Here is a 23,299-nt window from a genome sequence, read left to right on the forward strand (position 1 = left end):
GAGCTAAGCGATTGCACTGCGATGGAACTAAACGATCGTCTAGTCCTATGCGATAGAGCTAAACGATCGTTCAGCTTTCAAGAAACACTATGCGATCGTGTACCTCCTCTCAACCCCAGGCGATGACACTAGACGATTACATCTAGGCGTTACATGATCGGCCTTAGTAGCATATTGAGGTTGGACCGAGAGCAACTGATTCGACCAATTTACTTAAGGTTCAATCTGGTTCAGCCTCAAATGGTTATAGTTGGTCTGATTCAGGCTTTTTTCGTCCGATTCAGACTCATCCAGCCCAATTCAAGTTGTTTTGGGTTCGGTTTGGAGCGATTCGAGCGGTTCAAAAACGGTTATGAAGCTGTTTGTAATAGTTAGCTGTCTGTTTATGCCAAAACAAAAACCATAACAGTTAGTATTTAATTGTTTATGCATGAGATGTATGTGATAATTAAATAAATTCATGTATATGATTACAATATGCCATGTAGATTTAAAACCCCACCGTAGGAAGCACGATACATGCATTGACAGTATGTTATAATTGTTATAATATATAGTATGCATGTTAGGGTTATATTTAATATAATAGTTATATTAGATACCTTTGTTGAATGTTGTGGATGTTAAGCATGTCTAAATTTTGTAAGTTGTTATAAAATTTGTCAGACGTTTAAAATCCATAACAAAGAACAGTTGCATGCTCACTTAGGTTAACAACTAATCTTAATCCTTAAAATAGATTGTTGTCTTATAAAATACGGTTACAAACTCATATCGGTTCATAAATCTGTCTAAGGCTGGGGGTACTTGAGTTGACGGTTTACGGAACACTTCCTACCTGGGATTATGACTGAACAATTGAGAGTTGTTAACTAAATTTATGAGCTTGCATGAGCGATGTGAGGCAATAAAATGGTTTATCACCTAGACATTGTAGGTTAAATCTAATTGTAAGAGTTATATTTGGATAAAACACTTAGACTTAAGTTGTATGAAATTAGCTGTCATGCCTAAGTAAATTACACAAACATCTAGAACACTTCAGTGGGAGATTAACAATCTATTTGATATATAGTTAGTAGCTCTCACATCTTCAAGAGTTCACACTGTGCGATCCATGCTCGACTTCTTTTGATTTTACCTCCACTGCTCCATACGGAAAGTGTTTGCATGGGTCAATAACAAGGTGAATGAGGGAAGTGGTTCATAGTAAATGGGTGAAGGAAATGTGTCAACATTGTCCTACAGTCTCCTCCATTAGTTTGAACTGTGAGATTCCTATGTTGCGCCTGCTTTCGTTTTTATGTGGCACTAGCTAGTTGTTAACTGGACGATCCCTACGGAGGGTTGTAACATAAGATTCGGAACAACCCAAGCTTCAATAAAATGAATAGAGTCTTATAGTTTTGTCTTGGATATTGTCTTCTCTCTCGGAGGCTTATTTATACCGTCCTATAAAATGTGAAAATGGCGGTTCACACTTACAAGAATTACTAAGTGTTAGTAAAGATCTTGACCGAAAACGATAACCAAAAGAACTATTGGGATATGAGTTATTCTAGATAATAGTATTTGGTCAAGAACTGTCTTGCTTCTGTTAAGGAATTCTTGATTGCCCTACAGTAGCACCTGTTCTAAATCACTTAAGTATCATTGGAAATAAATAAAGATTTATTGGGTACTTTATTAATTTTGCTAAAATGGATTTAGATGCATATTTAATAGAATTTGTTTAAAATGTTTCAGCAATGTCGAACACAATTATACAACTGCTTGCTTCCGAAAAATTTAACGGAGAGGGTTACTCGAATTGGAAATCAAATATCAATACAATATTAGTAATAAATGACTTGAGATTTGAGTTAACAGAGGAGTGTCCTCCAATTCCCAGCTCAACGGCGACCCAAAATGTTCAGGATGTTTATGATAGATGGGTAAGGGCAAACGAAAAAGCCCAGACCTATATCTTGGCGAGTATATCTGATGTACTCAACAAGAAATATGAGGTCATGCCCATAGCTCATGAGATCATGGCATCATTACAGGAGATGTTCAGGCAATCGTCATCGTCTCTTAGACATGAAGCTATCAAATATGTGTATGTGACACGTATGAAGGATGGGACCAATGTGAGAGAACATGTTCTTGACACGATGGTCCATTTTAACATCGTGGAGGCTCACAGGGCTATGATAGACGAAACAAGTCAAGTGAGCATGATACTGGAATCTCTTCTTGAGAGATATCTACCGTTCAAAAAAAAGCTGTCATGAACAAAACCACTTACAACTTACCGACGTTGTTGATTGAATTGAAAACTTATCAATCGATGATGAAACTCAAGGAAAAGGAAATAAGTGTTATTTCTCAATCAAAAAAGTTTTACAAAGGGTCTACGTCTGGTACGAAACCCGTTTATGATAAGAAAGTTGGTCCTTCTTCTTCTTCTAAAGATAAAACCGTACAGATGAAAAAGAAAGGAAAAGGGAAAAAGAAAACCGATGCGAAGAAAAACAAAAACAAAACTCCCAAGGGAAAATGTTTCCACTGTGGAGAGGTTAGGCATTGGAAGCGTAATTGCCCAAAATATTTGGCTGAAAAGAAAGTAGAAAAGAAGGTAAATATGATTTACTAGTTGTTGAAACATGTATAGTGAAAAATTCTAACCTTACCTGGATATTAGATTCAAGCGCCGCTAATCATGTTTGTACTTTTCTATAGGAAACTAATTCTTGGAGAAGACTTTCTGAATATCAGATGACTTTCAAAGTGGGCACAGGTGAAGTCATTTTAGCTGAAGCAATGAGAGATGTGAAGTTTTTTTTTGGAGATTCTTTTATCTTACTCAAGAATGTGTTCTTTGTACCTAAGAAGAAAAGGAATCTGATATCCATTTCTTGTCTTTTAAAGAATATGTACAGTTTATCTTTTGAATATAATGAAGTGTTTGTTTATTCAAGAGGTGTTCATATTTGTTCTGCTAGACTTGCAAATAACTTATACATATTACAACCAACAGAAGAAAAAGCTATTTTAAATATAAAGATGTTTAAAACAGTTGAAACTCATAATAAAAAGCGGAAAATTTCTCCTAATGCCTATCTTTGGCACCTCAGGCTTGGTCACATTAATCTCAACAGGATTGAGAGATTGGTAAAAAATAGTCATCTAAATCAGTTAGAAGACAATCCCATAACTCTGCCTAAAGCTCCAAGAGCATAGTAAGGAAGGCTTTGAGGTGGTTCACGTTGATAACAAGTGAAGACAGCAGCTGAACAGACGTTTTCTTTTAGATTTCATCAAAGGTATGTTCTGAAAACCCACTTTTTTAGAAGAGCATGCTTTGGTTTTTGCCAAAATTAGTGAATTAGAATACTTATGGATCCTTGATACTTCCACTGCATGTTGTTTAACTATTTCATTAAGAACATCCTCAAGTATCTTCGAAGAATGAGGGAATATATGCTCATTGTTGACTAAAATTTATATAAATTTTTTCGACTTAAAAAAAACAATGGAATGGTACAAGCTTATGTCCCCGGCAACGGCACCATAAACTTGTTGACTCAAATTTATATAAATTTTCTTTTTATCTATAAGCATGCAATGTGATGATAGATGAATGATTAATGCACTGACGAATGAATAGAATTGATGATGTGCTATGTGCTCAAGTGCTTTGCGATAAAGATATTTTGCGATACTACTTTCTAAATGTATGCGTCGATGATAATATGCTCGTAGTATGCGATGATGTAGTACGTGTCACAGGTTTCCTTGCGCTGGAACCAAGCATAATTCCAACGCAAGTTTCTCAGAATGACCTGAGGTCGAACATGGGGATTGTTGTTGTTTAGATGCAATACTCATGTGGTAAATGCGATCGGTTATCATAAAGAATAAAGAATTTTGGTTTGTGAGCGGAAATATAAATTGCGTCGAAAGTAAAATGTGTTGATAAAATAAATGTCTAAACCACTATAATATAGGGTGAGGACTGGCTGTGAAGTTGTACAAAAGAATCTAATGAAACAAAGATTAGAGGGAAAGAACATTGCAAGTTTGTCAATCTCGTTAAGGACACAACTATGGTTCCGCTTTCTCTTGGCGTACACCTTTCAGTGATCGGCCATGTTCTCATATGTCTATGGTGAAACAAAGATGAACGTAATGAACGCAAGGGTGTTTCCATCTTTGGAAATACTTCTCGCTTTAGTTAACACATTCTTCCAAACTTCTCTCGATAGGCGGAATAACATCTTCACTTCTACTCTCACAGTTGAAGATGTCGTTGAGCATGCTTTAGCTAAACTTAGCCGATTACCTTAACAAAGGTTAACTCACTCGCTTAATTCTTCCTCTTTACCTAGAAGATTAAGAACACATGATGGAGAAAATGGGTGATAGATGTATGGAAAGGGACAGAGAGATGATAATGATGACGATAATCACATTTAAATCTAAAGATCAGCGTTTGATACATGGTTTGTGAATGAAAGATTTAGGAAGATGAACACAGTAGTTGAAATGAAAGAATAGAAATAAATACGGAAAGAGTGTCAACGTCTTGACACAAATCCCGATCGGAGATGTTCTGCTTGCCGGCGTGTGGATGAAGTGGAGTGGAAAGCTTCCCTCTCAGGCTTGCTTTCCCGGTAGAAGTGGCCTCTTGCACAGAGCTTCAGCTTTGGGAATATGAAGAATTTCTTGTTCGGAGACTCACCTTTTGGCCTTGTCTCGTCATTCTCCCAGATTTTCTCTGTAAAGTCTTTTCAGACCAGCCTCCCGTGCAATGAATTCAAGGAAGCTATTTATAGACAGGACCTTGGCTCTTTGTATTGGTGATCCCACTGTGTAATTCTGATAATTCCTGCTATGGCGTAGTGGAAATTTCCTCTCTGCTCCACAATCAATCTATCAGAATCGTACAACAGAAAACTGCACACTTGTCATAATCGCCAGCGAATGCATTGCTCTTCACATCTTCGATCGATCGTCGCATGCGGTGTAGTTTTTTTATTATCGCATGCGGTGGATATGCGTTGATTGCTAGACTCCATGATCGATCGTCGCATGCGCCGCCATTGCATTGTTCATTTCTTTGTTCTTGATCGATTGGCGCATGCGATGTAGATGTGTTGTACATTTTGTCTTCGAGCCATTAACGCATGCGGCGACCTATTTCCTGCAAAACAGAGACTGAAACATTCTATTTCACCATCGCAATGGGGTTAGTGGATGCGTTTACGACATTTCATAATTTTCGATTTCTTAGCCAATTCTTATACTATCGACGCAACTTTCCTTTCTTTTTGCCGCAATATCTAAATAAAATAGCATAAATAACTTGTATTTCTACAAGTTATCACTCAGGTATGGAGTTAAGGATCTAATCCTTACTGGATACTTTGATTCTGACTTCTAAAGCGATATTGATTAATGGAAAATCAACTTCGGGGTGAGTTTTCACTCTAAATAGAGAAGCAGTGGTGTACAGAAGTATTAAGCAAAGTTGCAGTAAAATCTGAGAATGTACCTGAAAGTGAGGTAGCAAAAAAAGCAGTATGGCTTATAAAGTTCTTGACTAATTTGGAAGTGGTTCAGAATATGCACCTGCTGGTCACCCTATATTGTGATAACAGTGGAGCGGTTGCAAACTCATAGGAACCTACAAGTCATAAACATGGAAAGCACATCGAGCAAAAGTACCATCTCATCAAGGAGATTGTAAACATAGGAGACATGATGATCACACAGTTAGCCTCATAAGACCACTTGACTGATCCATTTACAAAGGCCCTCTCAGCTAAAGTGTTCGAGTAGGACTACGAGATACTTAGAACTAGGGAAAATGGGAGAAATAATGGGTATCTGATGCCCTAGTTTATTGTATTTATTCTCTCAATGAACTCAACATTGTGTATATATTTGCATATATTTATCCACTAGAGTTTTAGTCCAAGTGGAAGCTTGTTGGGTTGTATGTCCTAAAACTCGCAATTTGTAAAGTTAAATATTTTCTATTATCAGTAGAGATATTATTCATCATTTCTTCAATAAAGCTGTTATTGAATTTTGCAAAATGGACTTGCAAAGACTAAATCCAATAAACTAAGATCTATAGCTGTTATATGAATACTTGAACTTTATGTAGAGACATAAAGATGGATCGAGTTCGAGTAAATAACCAACACGGTCTATAGTATACGAATAAGGTTGGGTGCCTTATTCTTGTAACATTATTGAATGCGACCCACTCTGTAGTTGTTACAATTTGTTAATCCTGAGCTAATTATGAACTTCTATTTATTTGGGATTATCCTTAGATTTGCATAGGTGAGGGTCGGCTCAACAGTGCCAGTTCAATAAGCCTCCCATTTCAAGCGTAAGACCAGGTAGATAGCTGGCGACATAGGGTGCAAGATAGAATTCACACCTACCTAATTTAGGGATAGCATAAAGGTTGTTTTCTAAAGTACTAAATCCAGGTCTTGTCCCTAACCACCCTTCATCTTCTTCTCTTCCAGAGTTAGAAGTACAAGGTGCAAACTTCGTTCTTGAGGTCGAACCTCTATGGAACTTCTTCCTCTCCTTACTTTTCAGTAGAGATTGGTAGGTCTGCAACTCGTTGAGGAGATTTGTAAGATTATATTTCACTTTGTTAAGAATCACATTGCTAACAAAGTGCAGGAAGCTCTCCGACAATGTTTGCAGGATTATGCTAACCTAACTGCCCTCATCGATGGTATACCCATTCAACTCCGCCACATTGAAGTGGACCATCATGTTAAGCACATGTTCATGAACAGAGGTGCCTTCTTCCATTTTGGAGTTGAATATATATTTAAGAGCCTCATGCATAAGCTGTTCAAACGGTTGTCCAAACATCCCCCATAGGGACTCCATGATCTCACGTGCTAAGACCATAGACTCATGTTTCTTGGCCAAGACTTCAGAAAGACTTGCCAAGATGTATGCTCGGGCCTTCTTGTTCGCCCGTGTCCATCGCTCATATGCCTCCCAAACATTTCGAGCAACATTTGGAGCTGGAATAGAAGGATAGGGCTCCGTAAGAGCGAACATAAGATGATTGTCGTGATCATCTGTTTCCATGTCGTGAAATTTTCGGCAGTTAATTTTTCGGCACTTAACAAAACTAACGTGGTTGTTGCCATTTTGAAAAAATTGTTGCTGAAAATACGAAAAAAACTTCTATTTTGCAAGGGAGGCAAGACAAACTCACCGGTGGGGTGATCAAATGACCTTTCGCTGGGATGAGACATTCTCAACCATTAGGCAGAATTAACTCTTGGAACTGAACCTAACAGCTACCATTTTTTGGTCCAGAACTGTTAACCTTTAACAATTCCGCGTAAGTGTGACGCCTCACTTTCGGTGCCAAAGTCCCGTCCTAATGAGCCTACCATAAGGAAGAAGCAAATTAGGATAAGAGACTAAGTTACCTTATCCTCTAACAGGAGATCAAATAAAGAAACGCACAAAACTGCCATCCTTTAGGGGGACACTCCCAGGTTGCCTCGAGGTGATGCGCATAAACTTTATTCAACCCAACGAGGGAGACCGAGGGATATGTTGTCGCACTTTTCGCTCCCACTTACTATGAACACTCTCCATCCACCTTGATATTGACCAACCCAAACACCACCCGTTAGGGGGAGACGCCGAAGGTGCCTCGAGGCCGAGGCTAGATCTCACGGTGTGGGCTATTTAGGAGAAACATGAAAGGTTTAAGTGAAGTATCATATGCCCTAACTACCTCCCATTGATTTTTCTACCTAGGGGTTCATTAACCTAGATAATGCAACTACTGATTTTAGTCTAAGTCGTCTTTTTAAATTCCTGATCATAGACAACGTTTGTCTATGAAATATAAACAAGTTCAAGTAGTCACATTTAAAAACTTTAATGGACTATCCTTAACTTGCATGCATGCATCAAATCTATCTAATTCACCTTTCCAGGTAAGTTCCCAGATAGGGGTGTTATGTTTCCGTCAACTTAAATACCCCAGCCTAGACAGAACCCGCCTTAGACAAAAGGTCCCTTATAGATAGATTTGCTACATTTTAACCTTTTATTAGCAAATTTAATCCTATTAAACTAATTAAAAGATTAAAGCCTTAGGGTTGCTAATCATATTAGAACCGTGATCTTAGGTCTATGTGATCCAAGTTTTAAACATTTTAAAAACCATGAATTAAACCTAAGTGAGCATGTGTGTCTTTCTTATTTCTTTTAGTTCTAATTTCTCTTTAACTTTTGAAAAGAAACAACAACAAAATACTATTGTGCACAACAAGGTGTTTATAACATTTATAAAGTAACCTATGTGACATGCTTCATGCAATGTCCGGTCATTAATATACATAACTTTTATATAATGCATAATAACCAAGCAAACATGCTATCATTCACCCTTATACTATAACAATTATAATATAAAGATGATGCATGTTTATGCTATTTATGCATACATAAATATAAATCTTATATTATATGATTCATGAGCATGCACTTATTTAATTAAATCATGCTTCTCTAAATTATAACATTTACAATAAAGAGATGATGCATGACCAATGCATAACCTAAGGTGGGATTTACTATATGTGCATACCATATGACATATAAAAAACATACATTGCATGTAATAAATTAAGGATTAATGCATCGGGATGAGCCTTTACAAAAAAATGGAATGAAAAAAACCCTATCTATGACATTTTTCATCGAGCAAACCGGGTTTTGAACCGTTAGGAGGATCCCATCGTGTAGTAAATGCCAAAGGTAGACAATCGCTTAGTGCGCACTAGATGATAGGCGCAAAACCTAAACGATCGCTTAGACGACAACGAGGATGCAAAGCCTCATCGTCTAAGTGATCGCTTAACGCGACAATAGGTAAACGATTTACCTTGCGTTACTAATTGATTATTTAGTCAATTACTAAGTGATGAAGCTTGCTGAGCTAAACGATCATCTAGTGCACGCGCGCGTTAAATGATACATGAGAAACCCATCGTCTACACGACCCGATACTCAGTGATGTTTACCCCATTGTCTACACAACCCGATCAAACTTTGATCATCTCCTTCCTTGAAGAATTGCAACCCTTGCTCCGAACTTCTTCACGAACAACTCAAGACTTGAACAAACTTTGAATTACAGACTCGATAACGATTATTAATGCCCAAAAACGCAGAGGCCTTTACAAACAACCAAAAATGTAAAAGAATTATATCAAACTGAGGCTAACATCCATGAAAAAATTCATTAATCCGCACATCCACAGCAATTCAACTATTAAACAGAGCAGATATGCACCCACCAAGAATGTATGTGTAATTCGTTTCAACAATGAAATTGGAATATCAAACTTGGCTCTGATACCAATTGAAGGAACTCTTAATGAAATTAAGTTCCTTTTCAACTCAAGGACTACAAATACATAATGTAAAACAAGAAATTTCTTCTACAAAGTCAACTGGACTCCTCCCACTGCCACAGCTGAGACGATGTGCCCGGTGCCTACTCGCACCATCATCTCACCAGCCTTCAGCTTCCGCCAGGATCTAATCCCCTGAAAAAAAGAACAAACATGATTAGTGGCGCCTGAATCAATAATCCATGTAGAATGATCATTCTCCACTAAAGAAGTTTCTAACACTAGTAAATCATATTTACCTTTGTTTGCCTTGGCCTTAGCCTTGTCTTGTTCTTCTCCTTGATCCAGCAAGAACAATTCCTCTTCCAGTGCCCATCCCGGTTACAATGGAAACACTTTCCCTTATCTCTGGGCGTTGGTCGCCTTCCCCGCTGTGCGACAGGCAGTTGGTTAGCAGTCGCCTTCCCCTTCCCCTTACCACCCATCTTCTTCTTCCACTTTCTAATGTTAGAAGTAGAAGGTGCAGACTTACTCCAAGAGATCGAACCTCGATGGAACTTCTTTGATGACGAGGCAACATTCGCCTCACCAACCTTCTTCTCCTTACTTTTTAGTAAGGATTGGAATGTCTGCAACTCGTTGAGGAGAGTTGTAAAGGTATAGTCCACTTTGTTCAAAATCGCATTGCTGACAAAGTGCAGGAAGCTATCCAGCAACGAATACAGAATAATGCTAACCTGGCTGCCCTCATCGATCCTAGACCCATTCATCTCCACCACATTGAAGTGAACCATCACGTTAAGTATGTGTTCACGAACAGAGGTGCCTTCCTACAGGGACTGAAGATGTATTTAAGAGCCTCATGCTTAAGCTATCCAGACGGTTGTCCGAACATCCCCTACAGGGACTCCATGATCTCACGCATTGAGACCATGGGCTCATGCTTCTTGGCTAACACATCATTAAGACTGGCCAAGATATAAGCTTGGGCCTTCTCGTTCGCCTGTGTCTAGTGCTCATAAGCCTCCCGAACATTTCGAGTGGCATTAGGGGGTAGAATAGGAGGACGTTCCTCCGTAAGGACGAATATGAGATCATCGATGATCAGCATTGTTGTGATCGTGTGTTTCCAACTAGTGTAATTCTCGCCAGTTAGTTTGTCGGCGCTAAGTAGAGCTAATGTGATTGTAGCAATTTAAAACGTTGTTGAAAAGGGAACAAACCTTAATAAGTCTATGCCTTAACCAAATTTTAACACCAATTTTGGTTTTAGTAAAATAGTTTTCAAGTACCCTAAGTGAAAAGACTTCTATTTCGCAATGTACCATAAGTGAAAAGACATCTATTTCGCAATGATGCCCTAGCGAGGCAGGCCAAACATCACCAGTGGGGTGATCAGATGCCCCTTCACTGGGATGAGACACTCTCAACCATTAGGCAGAACCAACTCTTGGAACACCACCTAACAGTCACCATTTGTTCGGTCTAGAACTATTAGCCCTTAACAATTCCATGTAAGTGCAAACCCTCGTCTTTGGCCCCAAAGTCTCTCTTTAATGCTTCCACAGTAGAAAAAGAGCAGATTAGGACAAGAGACTAAGCGACCTTATCCTATACAAGAGATCAGATAAAGAAATGTGCAAAAGTGCCATCCTATAGGGGGACACTCCCAAGGTGCCTCGAGGCGATGCACAGAAACTTTATCCAACCTAACGAGAGAGACCGTGGGATATGCTGTCCCACGTCCCGCTCCCACTTACTTTGAACATTCTCTCCATCCACCTTGATATTGACCTACCTAAACACTTGTTGAGGTTTGTGCCCTAAACTCTCGTGTCCAGTAGTTTGTAAACAACTTTGTACGAATACTTGTGATGTATAATATAAATGATATTTATTTCACTACTTGACTTTGCACATTTAGATGTTTTTCATTTTACCACAAACTAATAAACTTAATATCCCTGGTTTTCTTTATGTAACTTAAGCATGTATGTAGTGACATACAAGTGGATCATGTCTTAAGTGACAACTAAAAAAAGTCTGTAGTATATGGATATAAGAAGGAAACCTTATCCTTGTAACACTATGGATGCGGCTCGCTTTGTGAAATTGTTACAAATATTGTGACTTGTCACAAATGGTCTGATCCTGATCATTCGTGTCGTGGACATACAAGCAGGGGCGTCCTATATAAAGTGATTGTATAAGACTTGACCTCGAAGTGTTAATTTCTGGTCATATAACACCGTTCATGACTAAGACTTCACTTCACTAGGATGACCATGGGTAACATGACCTCAATCCTGAGTGAGTTGCAAACTCCTACCATTGTAGGCGGTCCTTTGATTTGCATGGGTGCGAGTGGCCAAAACGCCGACTCAAACCTACCATTTTGGGGATTCGTCTGATTTGGGAGCTGGTAACTCAGCTACACAAGATGGAATTCACTTCTTCCCCGAGGCAGAAGTAAGTAGATAGATAGCTCTCTTAAGGGCTGATTCTAGGGCTTAAATGATGTGGCGCCACGTACCTTCTCATGGCCAAGAGGTGTTCACACATAGTAGGACTATGTTGTATTGTTCATTAGAGGGATCAGTGGTACTCAAGGAGGAAGATGTAATTACAGGGGCAAAACGATAAATTGGCCTACTGTAATTACGAGCATCTGTGAAGGGTCATCGTACTAATGATTGGTTATATCCAATGGACATAGAAATATATTGATGGTAAGAATAGTTCAACTATCGGTCTTACTTTTCCTACACGATCATATACTTCACCTAAACGATCAAGCATCTTGTCTATGCGATAGACGACCTCTTCTTCCACTTGCTTGATCATTGTGTACGGTCTCTCTTCCTTCTTACCTCTACCAAATTTGAACAAAGCCCACACTTTGGATTCTCACTCCAAGAATACTGAGGGCTCTTTAAATATAAGGGTTATATTTATGTATGCTTTAGTTTTTTTTTTTTTAACGTTATATTTATAAGCATTATAAATACTTCATTATGTGGGATGACTGTTTTAGTTGTTTATTTTATAAATGGTTATAAAATGAAATTAGAACTAAAATAATTAGTAAAAGATTAATATGTAGCAAGTCTATCTATAGTAGACCTTTTGTTGAAGGCGGGTTCTATCAAGGCTAGGGTATTTAAGATGACGGCAACGAAACACCCCTACCTGGAACCTACCTGGAAAGGTAATTTAGATAGATTTGATGTATGCATACAAATTAAGACCAGCCCATTAAAGAGTTTAATGTGACTACTTGGATTTTTTTTTTAATTTCAAAGACAAAAGTTGTTTTTGAGCAAACTTTATAAATGAATTAGATCATAATCAGTAGCCGAATTGTCTAGGTTAATAAACCCCTAGGTAGAACATTCAGTGGGAGGTTCTATGGCCATTTGATGCTTCATTTTCACCTCTCGCGTTTCTCCCTCACAGTCCACACCGTGAGATCTACCTTCGGCCTCGAGGCACCTTTGGCATGTCCCCCCAACGGATGGTGTTTTGGTAGGTCAATATCAAGGTGGATGGAGAGAGTGTTCATAGTAAGTGGGAGCGGGAAGTGCGACAGCATATCCCTCAGTCTCCCTCGTTGGATTGAATAAAGTTTCTGCACATCTCCTCGTGGCACTCTTGCTGTGTCCCCCTATAGGATGGTTGTTTTGCGCGTTTCTTTATTTTACCTCCTGTAAGAGGAAAAGGTTACTTAGTCTCTTGTCCTAATCTGTATTTTCCATATGGTAAGCGCATTAGGGCGATACTCTGGGGCCGAAAACGAGGGGTTACACTTACGCAAGATTGTTAAGGGTTAACTATTCTATACTGAACAAATGGTCGCTATTAGGTTTAGTTCCAAGAGTTGGTTCTGTCTAATGTTTGAGAATGTCTCATCCCAGTGAAGGGACATCCGATCACCTCACCGATGACGTTTTTCCTGCCTAACTGAGGCATCATTGCAAAATAGAAGTCTTTTCACTTAGGGTACTTGGAATCTGTTTTGCTAAAAATTAATTGGTTAATTAAAAAATGTGGTTTTTGCAAAGTCTTATAAAAGTTTATTCGTTTTGTTTTCAGCAACGGTTTTTTTTAATGGCATCAGGCACTATCAATTTACTTAGCACCGAAAACTGAATGGCCAAAATTATTCCAGTTGGAAACATATGCTCACGACGATACTCATCATTGAGGATCTAAAGTTTGTCCTTACGGAGGAATGTCCTCCTATTCCACCTGAGGACGCTACTCGAAATTTTCGGGCAGTGTATGAGCATTGGACACAGGCAAATGAGAAGGCCTGAGCCTATATTCTGGCCAGTCTTAGTGACGTCTTGGCCAAGAAACATGAGTCCAAGGTCTCAGCTCGTGAGATCATGGAGTCCCTATAGGTAATGTTCGAACAACCGTCTGGACAGCTCAAGCATGAGGCTCTGAAACACATCTTTAGCTTCAAAATGGAGGAAGGCACCTCTGTTCGTGAACACGTGCTGAATATGATGGTCCACTTTAACGTGATGGAGATGAATGGGTCTAAAATCTATGAGGGCAATCAGGTCAGCATTATCCTACATTCATTGCCGGAGAGCTTCCTCCACTTTGTTAGCAATATGATTCTTAAAACAGTGGAATACTCCGTTACCACTATCCTCAATGAGTTGCAGACTTACCAATCCTTGCTGAAAAGTAAGGAGAAAAAGGGAGGTGAGGAAAATGTTGTCTCGTCCTCTAAAAAGTTCTATCGAGGTTCGACCTCAAGAACAAAGTCTGCACCTTCACCTTCTAACTCTGGAAAGGGAAAGAAGAAGAAGGGTGGTAAAGGGAAAGTGAATGTGCCTGCTAACCCGCCACCTGTCGCCCAGAAGAAGCGTCCACCGCCGTTTGATAAAGGAAAATGTTTCCACTATAACCAGGACAGAAACTGGAAGAGGAATTGTCCTTGATATCTGAAGGAAAAGAAGGCTGCCAAGGTTAAGGCCAAGGTAGACAAAGGTAAATATAGTTTAGTGGAGAATGATGATTCTGCTTGGATATTAGATTCGGGCACCACTAATCATGTATGTTCTTCTTTTCAGGGGATTAGATCCTGACGACAGTTGGAGGCTAGTGAGATGATGTTGCAAGTAGGCACCGAGCACGTCGTCTTAGTTGTGGCAATGGGAGACATCCAATTTACTTTACAAAATAAGTTTCTTATATTAAAAGATGTCTTTGTAGTTCCTTAACTAAAAAGGAACCTTATTTCTGTAAAGTGTATGTTACAATAGAATGGCACTATTTCTTTTAAATTGAATAAAGTGTTTATTCGTAAGGATGGTGTTAAAATTTTTACAGCTAAACTGGAAAATAACTTGTATGTGCTAAGACCTTTAGCCTTAAGTTCCCTCTATAACATAGAGATGTTTAAATCTATCGTAACTCAATCTAAGCGCCAACGAGTTTCTCCAAAAGAAAATGCCCGACTTTGGCACCTTCGATTAGGGTACATCAATCTCAATAGGATTGAGAGATTGGTGAAGAATGGCCTTCTAAGTGATTTAGAGGAAAATTCTTTATCAGTGTGCGAATCTTGCCTTGAAGGTAAGATGACTAAACGACCTTTTTCTAGAAAAGGTTATCGAGCCAAAGAGCCTCTTGAATTAGTACATTCTGATATTTGTGGTCCTATGAATATGCGAGCTCGGGGAGGCTATGAGTACTTTATCAGTTTTACTGATGTTTACTCGAGATATGGGTATGTCTATCTGATGCAACGAAAGCCTGAATCTTTTGAAAAGTTCAAATTATTTAAGGTCGAAGTTGAAAATGCTTTGGATAGACGAATAAAAACACTTCAAACAGATTGAGGTAGAGAGTTTTTGGAATCTTTGATCTGGGATTATTTATTAGAACATGGAATCATTTCCCAACTCTCGGCACCGGGTATACCTCAGCGAAATGGTGTAACAGAGAGGAGAAATAGAATCTTGTTGGACATGGTTCGTTCGATGATGAGTTATGCTTCCTTACTAGACTCGTTTTGGGGTTTCACAGTGGAGACTGCAGTATACATTCTCAACTGTGTTCCTTCTCAAAGTGTTGCAAGAACACCTCTAGAGCTGTGGAACGGGCGTAAAGCTAGTTTACGTCACTTCCGCATATGGGGTTGCCCAGCACATGTGCGTGAGGCAAATCCCAAGAAGTTGGAATCACAATCGAGGTTGTGCCTCTTTGGAGCTACCCCAAATGTAAACAAGGAGGTTACTTTTATGATCCGTCCCACAATAAGGTGTTTGTTTCCACAAACGCTTCTTTCCTGGAGGAGGATCATAACAGGGAGCACAGTCCACGTAGTAATGTCATGTTAAATGAACTTTCCAAAGAAACTACTGAAACTTCAACAAGAGTTGTTGAAGGACCTACTTCATCAACAGAATTGTTGATGATAGTTCATCTATTAGGTCAGATCCACCTGAAGAGTTGAGGAAACCTCGATGTAATGGAAGGGTTACGAACCCGCCTGATCGCTATCTGGGTTTCACGGAAATCCTAGCTATGGTGACAGATGGCGACGTTGAAGATCCATTGTCCTTTAAAAAGGAAATGGAGGATGTTGACTGGGATGAATGGGTCAAAGCCATGAATCTCGAGATGGAGTCGATGTACTTCAACTTGGTATGGGATCTTGTAGATCAGCCTGATGGGGTAAGACCTATAGGTTGTAAATGGATCTACAAGTACAAACGGGGTGTTGATGGAACAATGTAAACCTTCAAGGCTCGACTTGTGGCAAAGGGTTATACCCAAGTGGAGGGAGACTATGAGGAGACTTTCTCACCTGCTGCCATGTTAAAGTCAATCCACATGATAGTGCATCGAGGAGACGTCATTGTCATGAAAATTGCCTCGGAGCAAAATGTTGCTGATTTGTTTACGAAGGCTCTCACGGCTACAGTGTTTCAGGGTCACCTTCAGAGCACGGGTCTGCGGGACCACTCGCAACTGGACTAGGGCAAGTGGGAGATTTTGTTGCACTGGGTTTTTATGCCCTAGTTTATTTTTTTGTGCCTGTCTACTTGAACTCCCCACTTCGCTTTAGGAAAAGTGGGAGATTGTTGGGGTTTGTGCCCTAAAGTCTCGTGTCCAGTAGTTTGTAAACAACTTTGTACGAACACTTGTGATGTATAATATAAATGATATTTATTTCACTACTTGACTTTGCACATTTAGATATTTTTCATTTTACCACAAACCAATAAACTTAATATCCTTGGTTGTCTTTATGTAACTTAAGCATGTATGTAGTGACATACAAGTGGATCATGTCTTAAGTGACAACTAAAAAAAGTCTGTAGTATTTGGATATAAGAAGGAAACCTTATCCTTGTAAAACTATGGATGCGGCTCGCTTTGTGAAATTGTTACAAATATTGTGACTTGTCACAGATGGTCTGATCCTGATCATTCGTGTAGTGGACATGCAAGCAGGGGCATCCTATACAAAGAGTTTGTATAAGACTTGACCTCGAAGTGTTAATGTCTTGTCATATAACACCGTTCATGACTGAGACTTCACTCCACTTGTATGTCATTAGAGGGATCAGTGGTACTTAAGGAGGAAGATGTAATTACAGGGGCAAAAAGGTAAATTGGCCTGCTATAATTACGAGCATCTATGAAGGGTCATCGTACTGATGATTAGTTATATCCAATGGACAATGAAATATATCTATGACAAGAAGAGTTAAAGTCGGTCTTTAGTGGAATTCCTTGTAGTTAACAGATGGTGGATATCGTGACTAAAGAGTTTAGTCAGCTATTCATGTACCATTGGAGCTTTGAGCCATAGATCTATAAACTCCCTTTGGTAGCTTGGACACAAGTTGAGAGTCAGTTTTTGGGTCAATTTGAAATATTCAAATTGACAAGAGGGAGCTCTATTATATATGATATAATTGAACGAGTTAATTAAATATGATATAACTAACTTTATGTATGAGATACATTAATTTAGAGGAAATTGGATATAAATATGATTTATATCTAGTAGAGGAAAATATTATAATTAATATATGATATTAATTTATATGTTATGAATATGATAAGATCACATTCATTGGACGGTTATAAAGGAAATGGGAAAGCACCGTTTAGAAAATCAGTGTCTATATGATAGTGACTGCACGATCGCTTACATATACGATATTGCTAAGCGAACACATATCGGTTACACCGTCGCGCGCTAATATCTAAACGATCATTTACCTTTTTCCTAAGTGATCGTTTAGCTCCCAATATTTACTAAACGATCACATAGACGATTGCTTAGTTTTTTCTACGCGATCGTTTGGACGATTGCTCACCCTTTTCCTATACGATAGTTTAGACGATGGCTTACTTTTCCTACACTGTTGTATACTTCACCTAAACGATCAAGCATCTTGTCTATGCGATAGATGACCTCTTCTCCCAGGTGCTTGATCGCTGTGTACGGTCTCTCTTCCTCCTTCCCTTTACCAAATCCGAACAAAGCCCACACTTTGGATTCTCACTCCAAGAATACCGAGGGCTCTGAGTGGTGTTGTCTTCTCCGTTTCCTTCTGTCATTTGAGGTAGACGGTTGGGCATCAGACTCGCTATGAAGAAGAAATCTTCAGCTGGTATGATTTCTTGATCTCTTTAGCATTATGAAAGTATGTTTGAATGTATATACGATAATTCTATCACAATGAATTGGAAAGATCAGCTTCCGCTCGTAGATACTCTTGAATAAGAGTTCCTTCAACACCATCCTTTAGGGGGACATTTTCAAGGTTCCTCGAGGCCAAGGATAGATCTCATGGTGTGGACAATAAAGAGAGAAATGCAAGAGGTTTAAATGAAGTATCAGATACCCCAAGTACCTCCCACTAAATGTTCTACCTAAGGGTTCATTAACTTAGACCATTCAGCTACTGATTTTAATCTAAGTCAGTTTAATTTGCCCAAAAAATAACTTTTGTCTTTGAAATTAGACCAGTTCAAGTAGTCACATTAAACTCTTTAATGGACTGTCCTAAAATTTGCATGCACGCATCAAATCTATCTAATTCACCTTTCCAGGTAGGTTCCCAGGTAGAGGTGTTTCGTTTCCATCACCTTAAATACCCCAGCCTAGACAGAACCTGCCTTAGACAAAAGGTCCCTTATAGATAGATTTGCTACACTTTAACCTTTTATTAGTCAATTTAATCCTATTAAACTGATTAAAAGCTTAAAGCCTAGGTTGCTAATCTTATTAGAACCATGATCTCAGGTCTATCTCAACCAAGTTTTAAAACACTTTTAAAACCATGATTCAAGCCTAAGTTCGCATGCATATCTTTCTTATAGATTTTAGTTCTATTTTCCTTATAACCTTTATAAAAGAAACAACTAAAACTATACACATTTCCACACAACTAGGTATTTATAACACTTATAAATGTAACCTATGTGTCGTGCTTCATGCAATGTCCGTTTATTACTATACATAAGTTTTATATACAAGTAACGGTCCAAGAAAACATGCTTCCATACACCCTTATACTATAACACTTATAATATAAAGATGATGCATGTCTATGCTTTACGCAGGCATAAATATAACTCTTATATTATATGATGCATGAGCATACTTTTATATAATTTAAATCATGCTTCTCTAAATCATAACACTTATAATAAAGAGATTAGGCATGACCAATGCATAACTTAAGGTGGGATTTCTTCTATATGGCATACCATATGACATATAAATAAACATACATCCTATGTACATTCACAAAGATTAATGGACCGGGATGAACCACCTCAAAAAATCAGAAAGAAAAATTCTATCTATTACATTTTCCATCGAGTAAATCAGTTCACAAGTGAACCAGGTCTTGAACTGCACGGGCGAAGCTCCCATCGTTTAGTAAATGCAGTCGGGTATACAATTATTTAGCTACAATCGAGTACCAATAACTATGCGATGAAGCATGAGATACCCGATCGTTTAGCGCACAAGAAAAAACATGCGAGTCCTATACGATCGTTTAGACGAAGACGTTGCTGTGAAGCACAACCACTTAACAGGTGATAAATAAACGATTTACTCCGCGATCGTGTAGTCAAGAACTAAGCGATGAAGCATGTTGAGCTACACGATCGTCTAGTGTGTACGCGTCATCCTGCTCCCGACTATCAGATTCTCTACAATCATTTACACGACCTGAACAATGCTTGGTCGTCTTCAACCTTAAAGAACAAAAACTCCTTGTTTTGAAGCCTCAGCACAAACGACTCAATGACTTGAACTCTTTAAAATTACAGACTCGATAGTAAGTTAATATGCCCAAAAACGTAGGGGCCCTTACAATTAACTTCAAATGTAAAAGAATTTAAACAACCAGAGGCTTCATCCCAGAAAACTTCATTAATCCACACTACAAAAATACGTTTAACGCTTAAACAGAATGTAGACATGCTTTACCCACCGAGAAAGTAAATGTTATTCTTTGCATCAATGAATTTGGAATTCAGAACCTGGCTCTGATACCAATTGAAGGAACTCTTATCAAAGAGTACCTCTGAGCGGAAGCAAGATCGTTCCAAACTTATTGTGATAGAATTACTGCATTCACAATCAACCAAACTAGTTATGCAATAAATAACAAATTACAAGCATGCTTTGAAACTTTAAACAACAAGAGCACGAAATGCATACCAGTTGAAGAACTCTTCTTCATAGAAATCTCGCTCTCGAACAAGGACGGCTCATCTCGCTCTCACTAAGATCGTCCAAGCAAATCATCCACCAAATCTTCTACCCACGAATGAACTCCCCACAAAACGGCAGCAGGGAAGACACCACCACTTAGAACCCTCGGTATTCTTGGTGTAAAAATCTAGGAGGTATGGGCTCTGTTGGATTTGGTAGAAGAGAGTTGGAAGAAGACAATCGTAAACCACGACCAAGCAAGTGGGAGAAGTCAGGTATCTATCATATAGATTATGCTTGATCGTTTAGGTAATGGTACACGATCGTTTAGAAAAAGGGTCGCGATTGTATATACGATCGTTTAGTAAACGCTCAAGCGTGCTATCATTTAGGAAAAAGCTAGATGATCGTTTAGAAAATCCTATGTGATCGTCTAGTAAACGGTGCGTGAGTATACGATCATTTAGAAACTTTGATATCGTGTAGGCTCTCAGTTTGCTATGTGATAGGCAGTATACACCACTCGTGAGCGAATGTCTCATCTCTTTGCATAATGAAAACAATTTTAATTTTATCCTTCAGTTACAAAAACTGAATGCAACCTCCCATTATCATATGGTTACGGAGAAAATCCAGCACAATTATCCTATAATTATCAAATTAAATAATAAATATAATCATATTATATTCATTAACCTATGATTTAAATCACATCATATGCAATACATTAACCATAGTCTTTTTCTCCTTCACTAGATATAAATCATATTTATATCATGTTCCTCCAATTAATGTATCTCATACATGATGTTAATCATATCATATATAATTAACCAGTTCAATCATATTATATATAATCGAACTCCCTCTTGTCAATTTAAACACTTCAAACTGACCCAAAAACTTATTCTCAACTTGAATCCATTGAGTTACCAAGGGGACCTTATGAACCTATGACTCGAAGCTCCAATGGTACGTGAATAGCTGACTAAACTCTTTAGCCACGAGATCCACCATCCGTTAACTGCCAGGTATTCCACTAAAGACCGACAGTTCTACTCGCCTCACCACAGATATATTTTTATGTCCATCGGATATAACCAATCAACAGTAAGATAACCCTTCACAAATACTTGTAAGTACAGCTGGGCCAATTTACCGTTTTGCCCATGTAGTTACATCTAACTCCTTAAGTACCACTGATCCCTCTAATGAACAATAGAACATAGTCCTACTATGTGTGGACACCTCTCGGGCCATGAGAAGGTATGGCACGCCACATCATTCAAGCCCCAGAATCAGGCCTTAAGGGAGTAATCTATCTACTTACCTCTGCTTCGGGGAAAGTGTGAATACCATCTTGTTAGCTGAGTTCTCAGCTCCCAAATTAGACGAATCTCCAAAGTGGTAGATTTGAGTCGGTGATCTAGCCACTCGCACCCATGAAAATAAAAGGACAGCTCTTTCCCAACTCATTCAGGATTGAGGTCATGTTACCTATGGTCATCCTAGTGAAGTGAAGTCTCTGTCATGAATGGCATTATATAACAAGACTATAAAACTTTGTGATCCAGTCTTATACAAACTCATTTGTATATGACGCTCTTGCTCGCATGTCTCCACATGAATGATCAGGATCATACCATCTGTAGCAAGTCACAACACACTTATAACTATTCTACAAAGTGGGTCACATCCGTAGGGTTACCGGGATAAGGTTTCCCTCCTAAATCCATATATTACAGACCATTGTGCAGTGGAAGAAACTAGAATCCATAAGCACTCTAATTCATTAATTTTGGTAGAAAAGAAAACATGCTTCTACAGGAAAAAATGAGTTTCATGACATACCTTTGAAGAACTTCCTCTAAGCTTATATTCAGCTGCAAATCTCCATAGGATCTTGTTGTAGACCACCCCAAGATCTTCCCTACTATCATCTTGGAGCTTAAGATTGAGTAGTGGGACTCAAAATAAGCTAAAATTAAGGAAATTTGGAGAAGCTCACAACAGCAACCATGTAGAAGAACACCCTTCTTCTCTCAAATTTTTCTCAAAATTTTATTCAGTTGCAATAACTTCAAAACACTCCAAATTCTTCAATACATAACAGGCATTCATGCAAAGAAGTTTGCTGCATGAGATGCAGCTCATGCTTGGAGTTAATGAAGAGTTAATGTGGGTTGTTGGTGAGCTAGTAGAAGAAGACAAAGGAAAACGGTTTTTCCAACTTTTGTGCCTAGTAGAAGAAGACAAAGGAAAAGGGTTTTTCCAACTTTTGTGTTTTTGTTTTCTTTTTCAATTTTATTTAAATTGATTTCAAAAATAAATTTTATTTAATAAAACTTAATATATTATTAATTTTACAAAATTAATTTTCTTAATAAAATTAATAAATAATTATTTAAACAATTTAAATAATTCTAATTAATTTAATATCAAATATTAAATTAATTTTTAACACAATTCCATCTTCAAATATTTAAATCATATTTAAATATTATTAATTCATCTTAATTATTTAAATATATCTTGTATGTTCATTTAACAATATTCATATTTAAGTCAAAGTAACTGAAAATTGATGCATGATCCGTAATTGTTGTGTGTCAATTGTCAATAGCAAAAGTTGTATCATGTATATGCAATTTTCTCGACCAATTTAGAATTAGCCATTAGGGGTGTTGAATGAGAAATTTTGGACTAATCACAAGTCACCACGTTGTTTGCTAAATTAACGACGAATTTCTAAATCATTGACTTCGGGTCCAATTAGAAGTTGACACATGTCCCGAATTGAATTGAAGACAAGTTTCGATGATGTCACGTGGATGAATCAGATGAGATTAATTTGGTCCAATTTGATATTACTATTTGAGCTTAAAGTCCAAACTATAAAAAAAGTTGAATTGGACCCAAATTCCAGATCAGGCTCAAAACCAACTAATTGAACCCAAGGGTCAGGCCCATGGACCAACCAAGCCCACGAAGCCCACCTGAGAACTCTATAAATAGAGAAGTTCTCTTCATTTGTAAGGAGCGACATTTTCTACACTCAAAAGACCCAAAGAGAATGCACTAACAAGCAGAGGACTCCCAAGACTCCTGAAGCTGCACTCCTATAAGGCAGAAGACCTTTGAAGACACAAATACTCTTCCAAGACTTCTACTTCAAGCT

General features: G+C 38.3%; 1 protein-coding gene across 1 annotated transcript; it reads left to right on the plus strand.

Moving 5' to 3' along the window:
- The first annotated feature begins 1,748 nt into the window (after nt 1–1,748).
- Nucleotides 1,749–2,273, plus strand: LOC120078028 (uncharacterized). The gene has a single exon (XM_039032210.1). The coding sequence runs from the start codon at nt 1,749–1,751 to the stop codon at nt 2,271–2,273; it is 525 nt and encodes a 174-aa protein (XP_038888138.1).
- The last annotated feature ends 21,026 nt before the right edge of the window (nt 2,274–23,299 follow it).

This window comes from Benincasa hispida, chromosome 1, assembly GCF_027475165.1.
Source record: "Benincasa hispida cultivar pf3 chromosome 1, pf3_genome.v1.1, whole genome shotgun sequence".
NCBI lineage: Eukaryota > Viridiplantae > Streptophyta > Magnoliopsida > Cucurbitales > Cucurbitaceae > Benincasa > Benincasa hispida.

Excerpts from the sequence above, each read along its gene's own strand:
- LOC120078028 (XM_039032210.1), top strand. The coding sequence starts at position 1,749 with ATGTCGAACACAATTATACAACTGCTTGCTTCCGAAAAATTTAACGGA.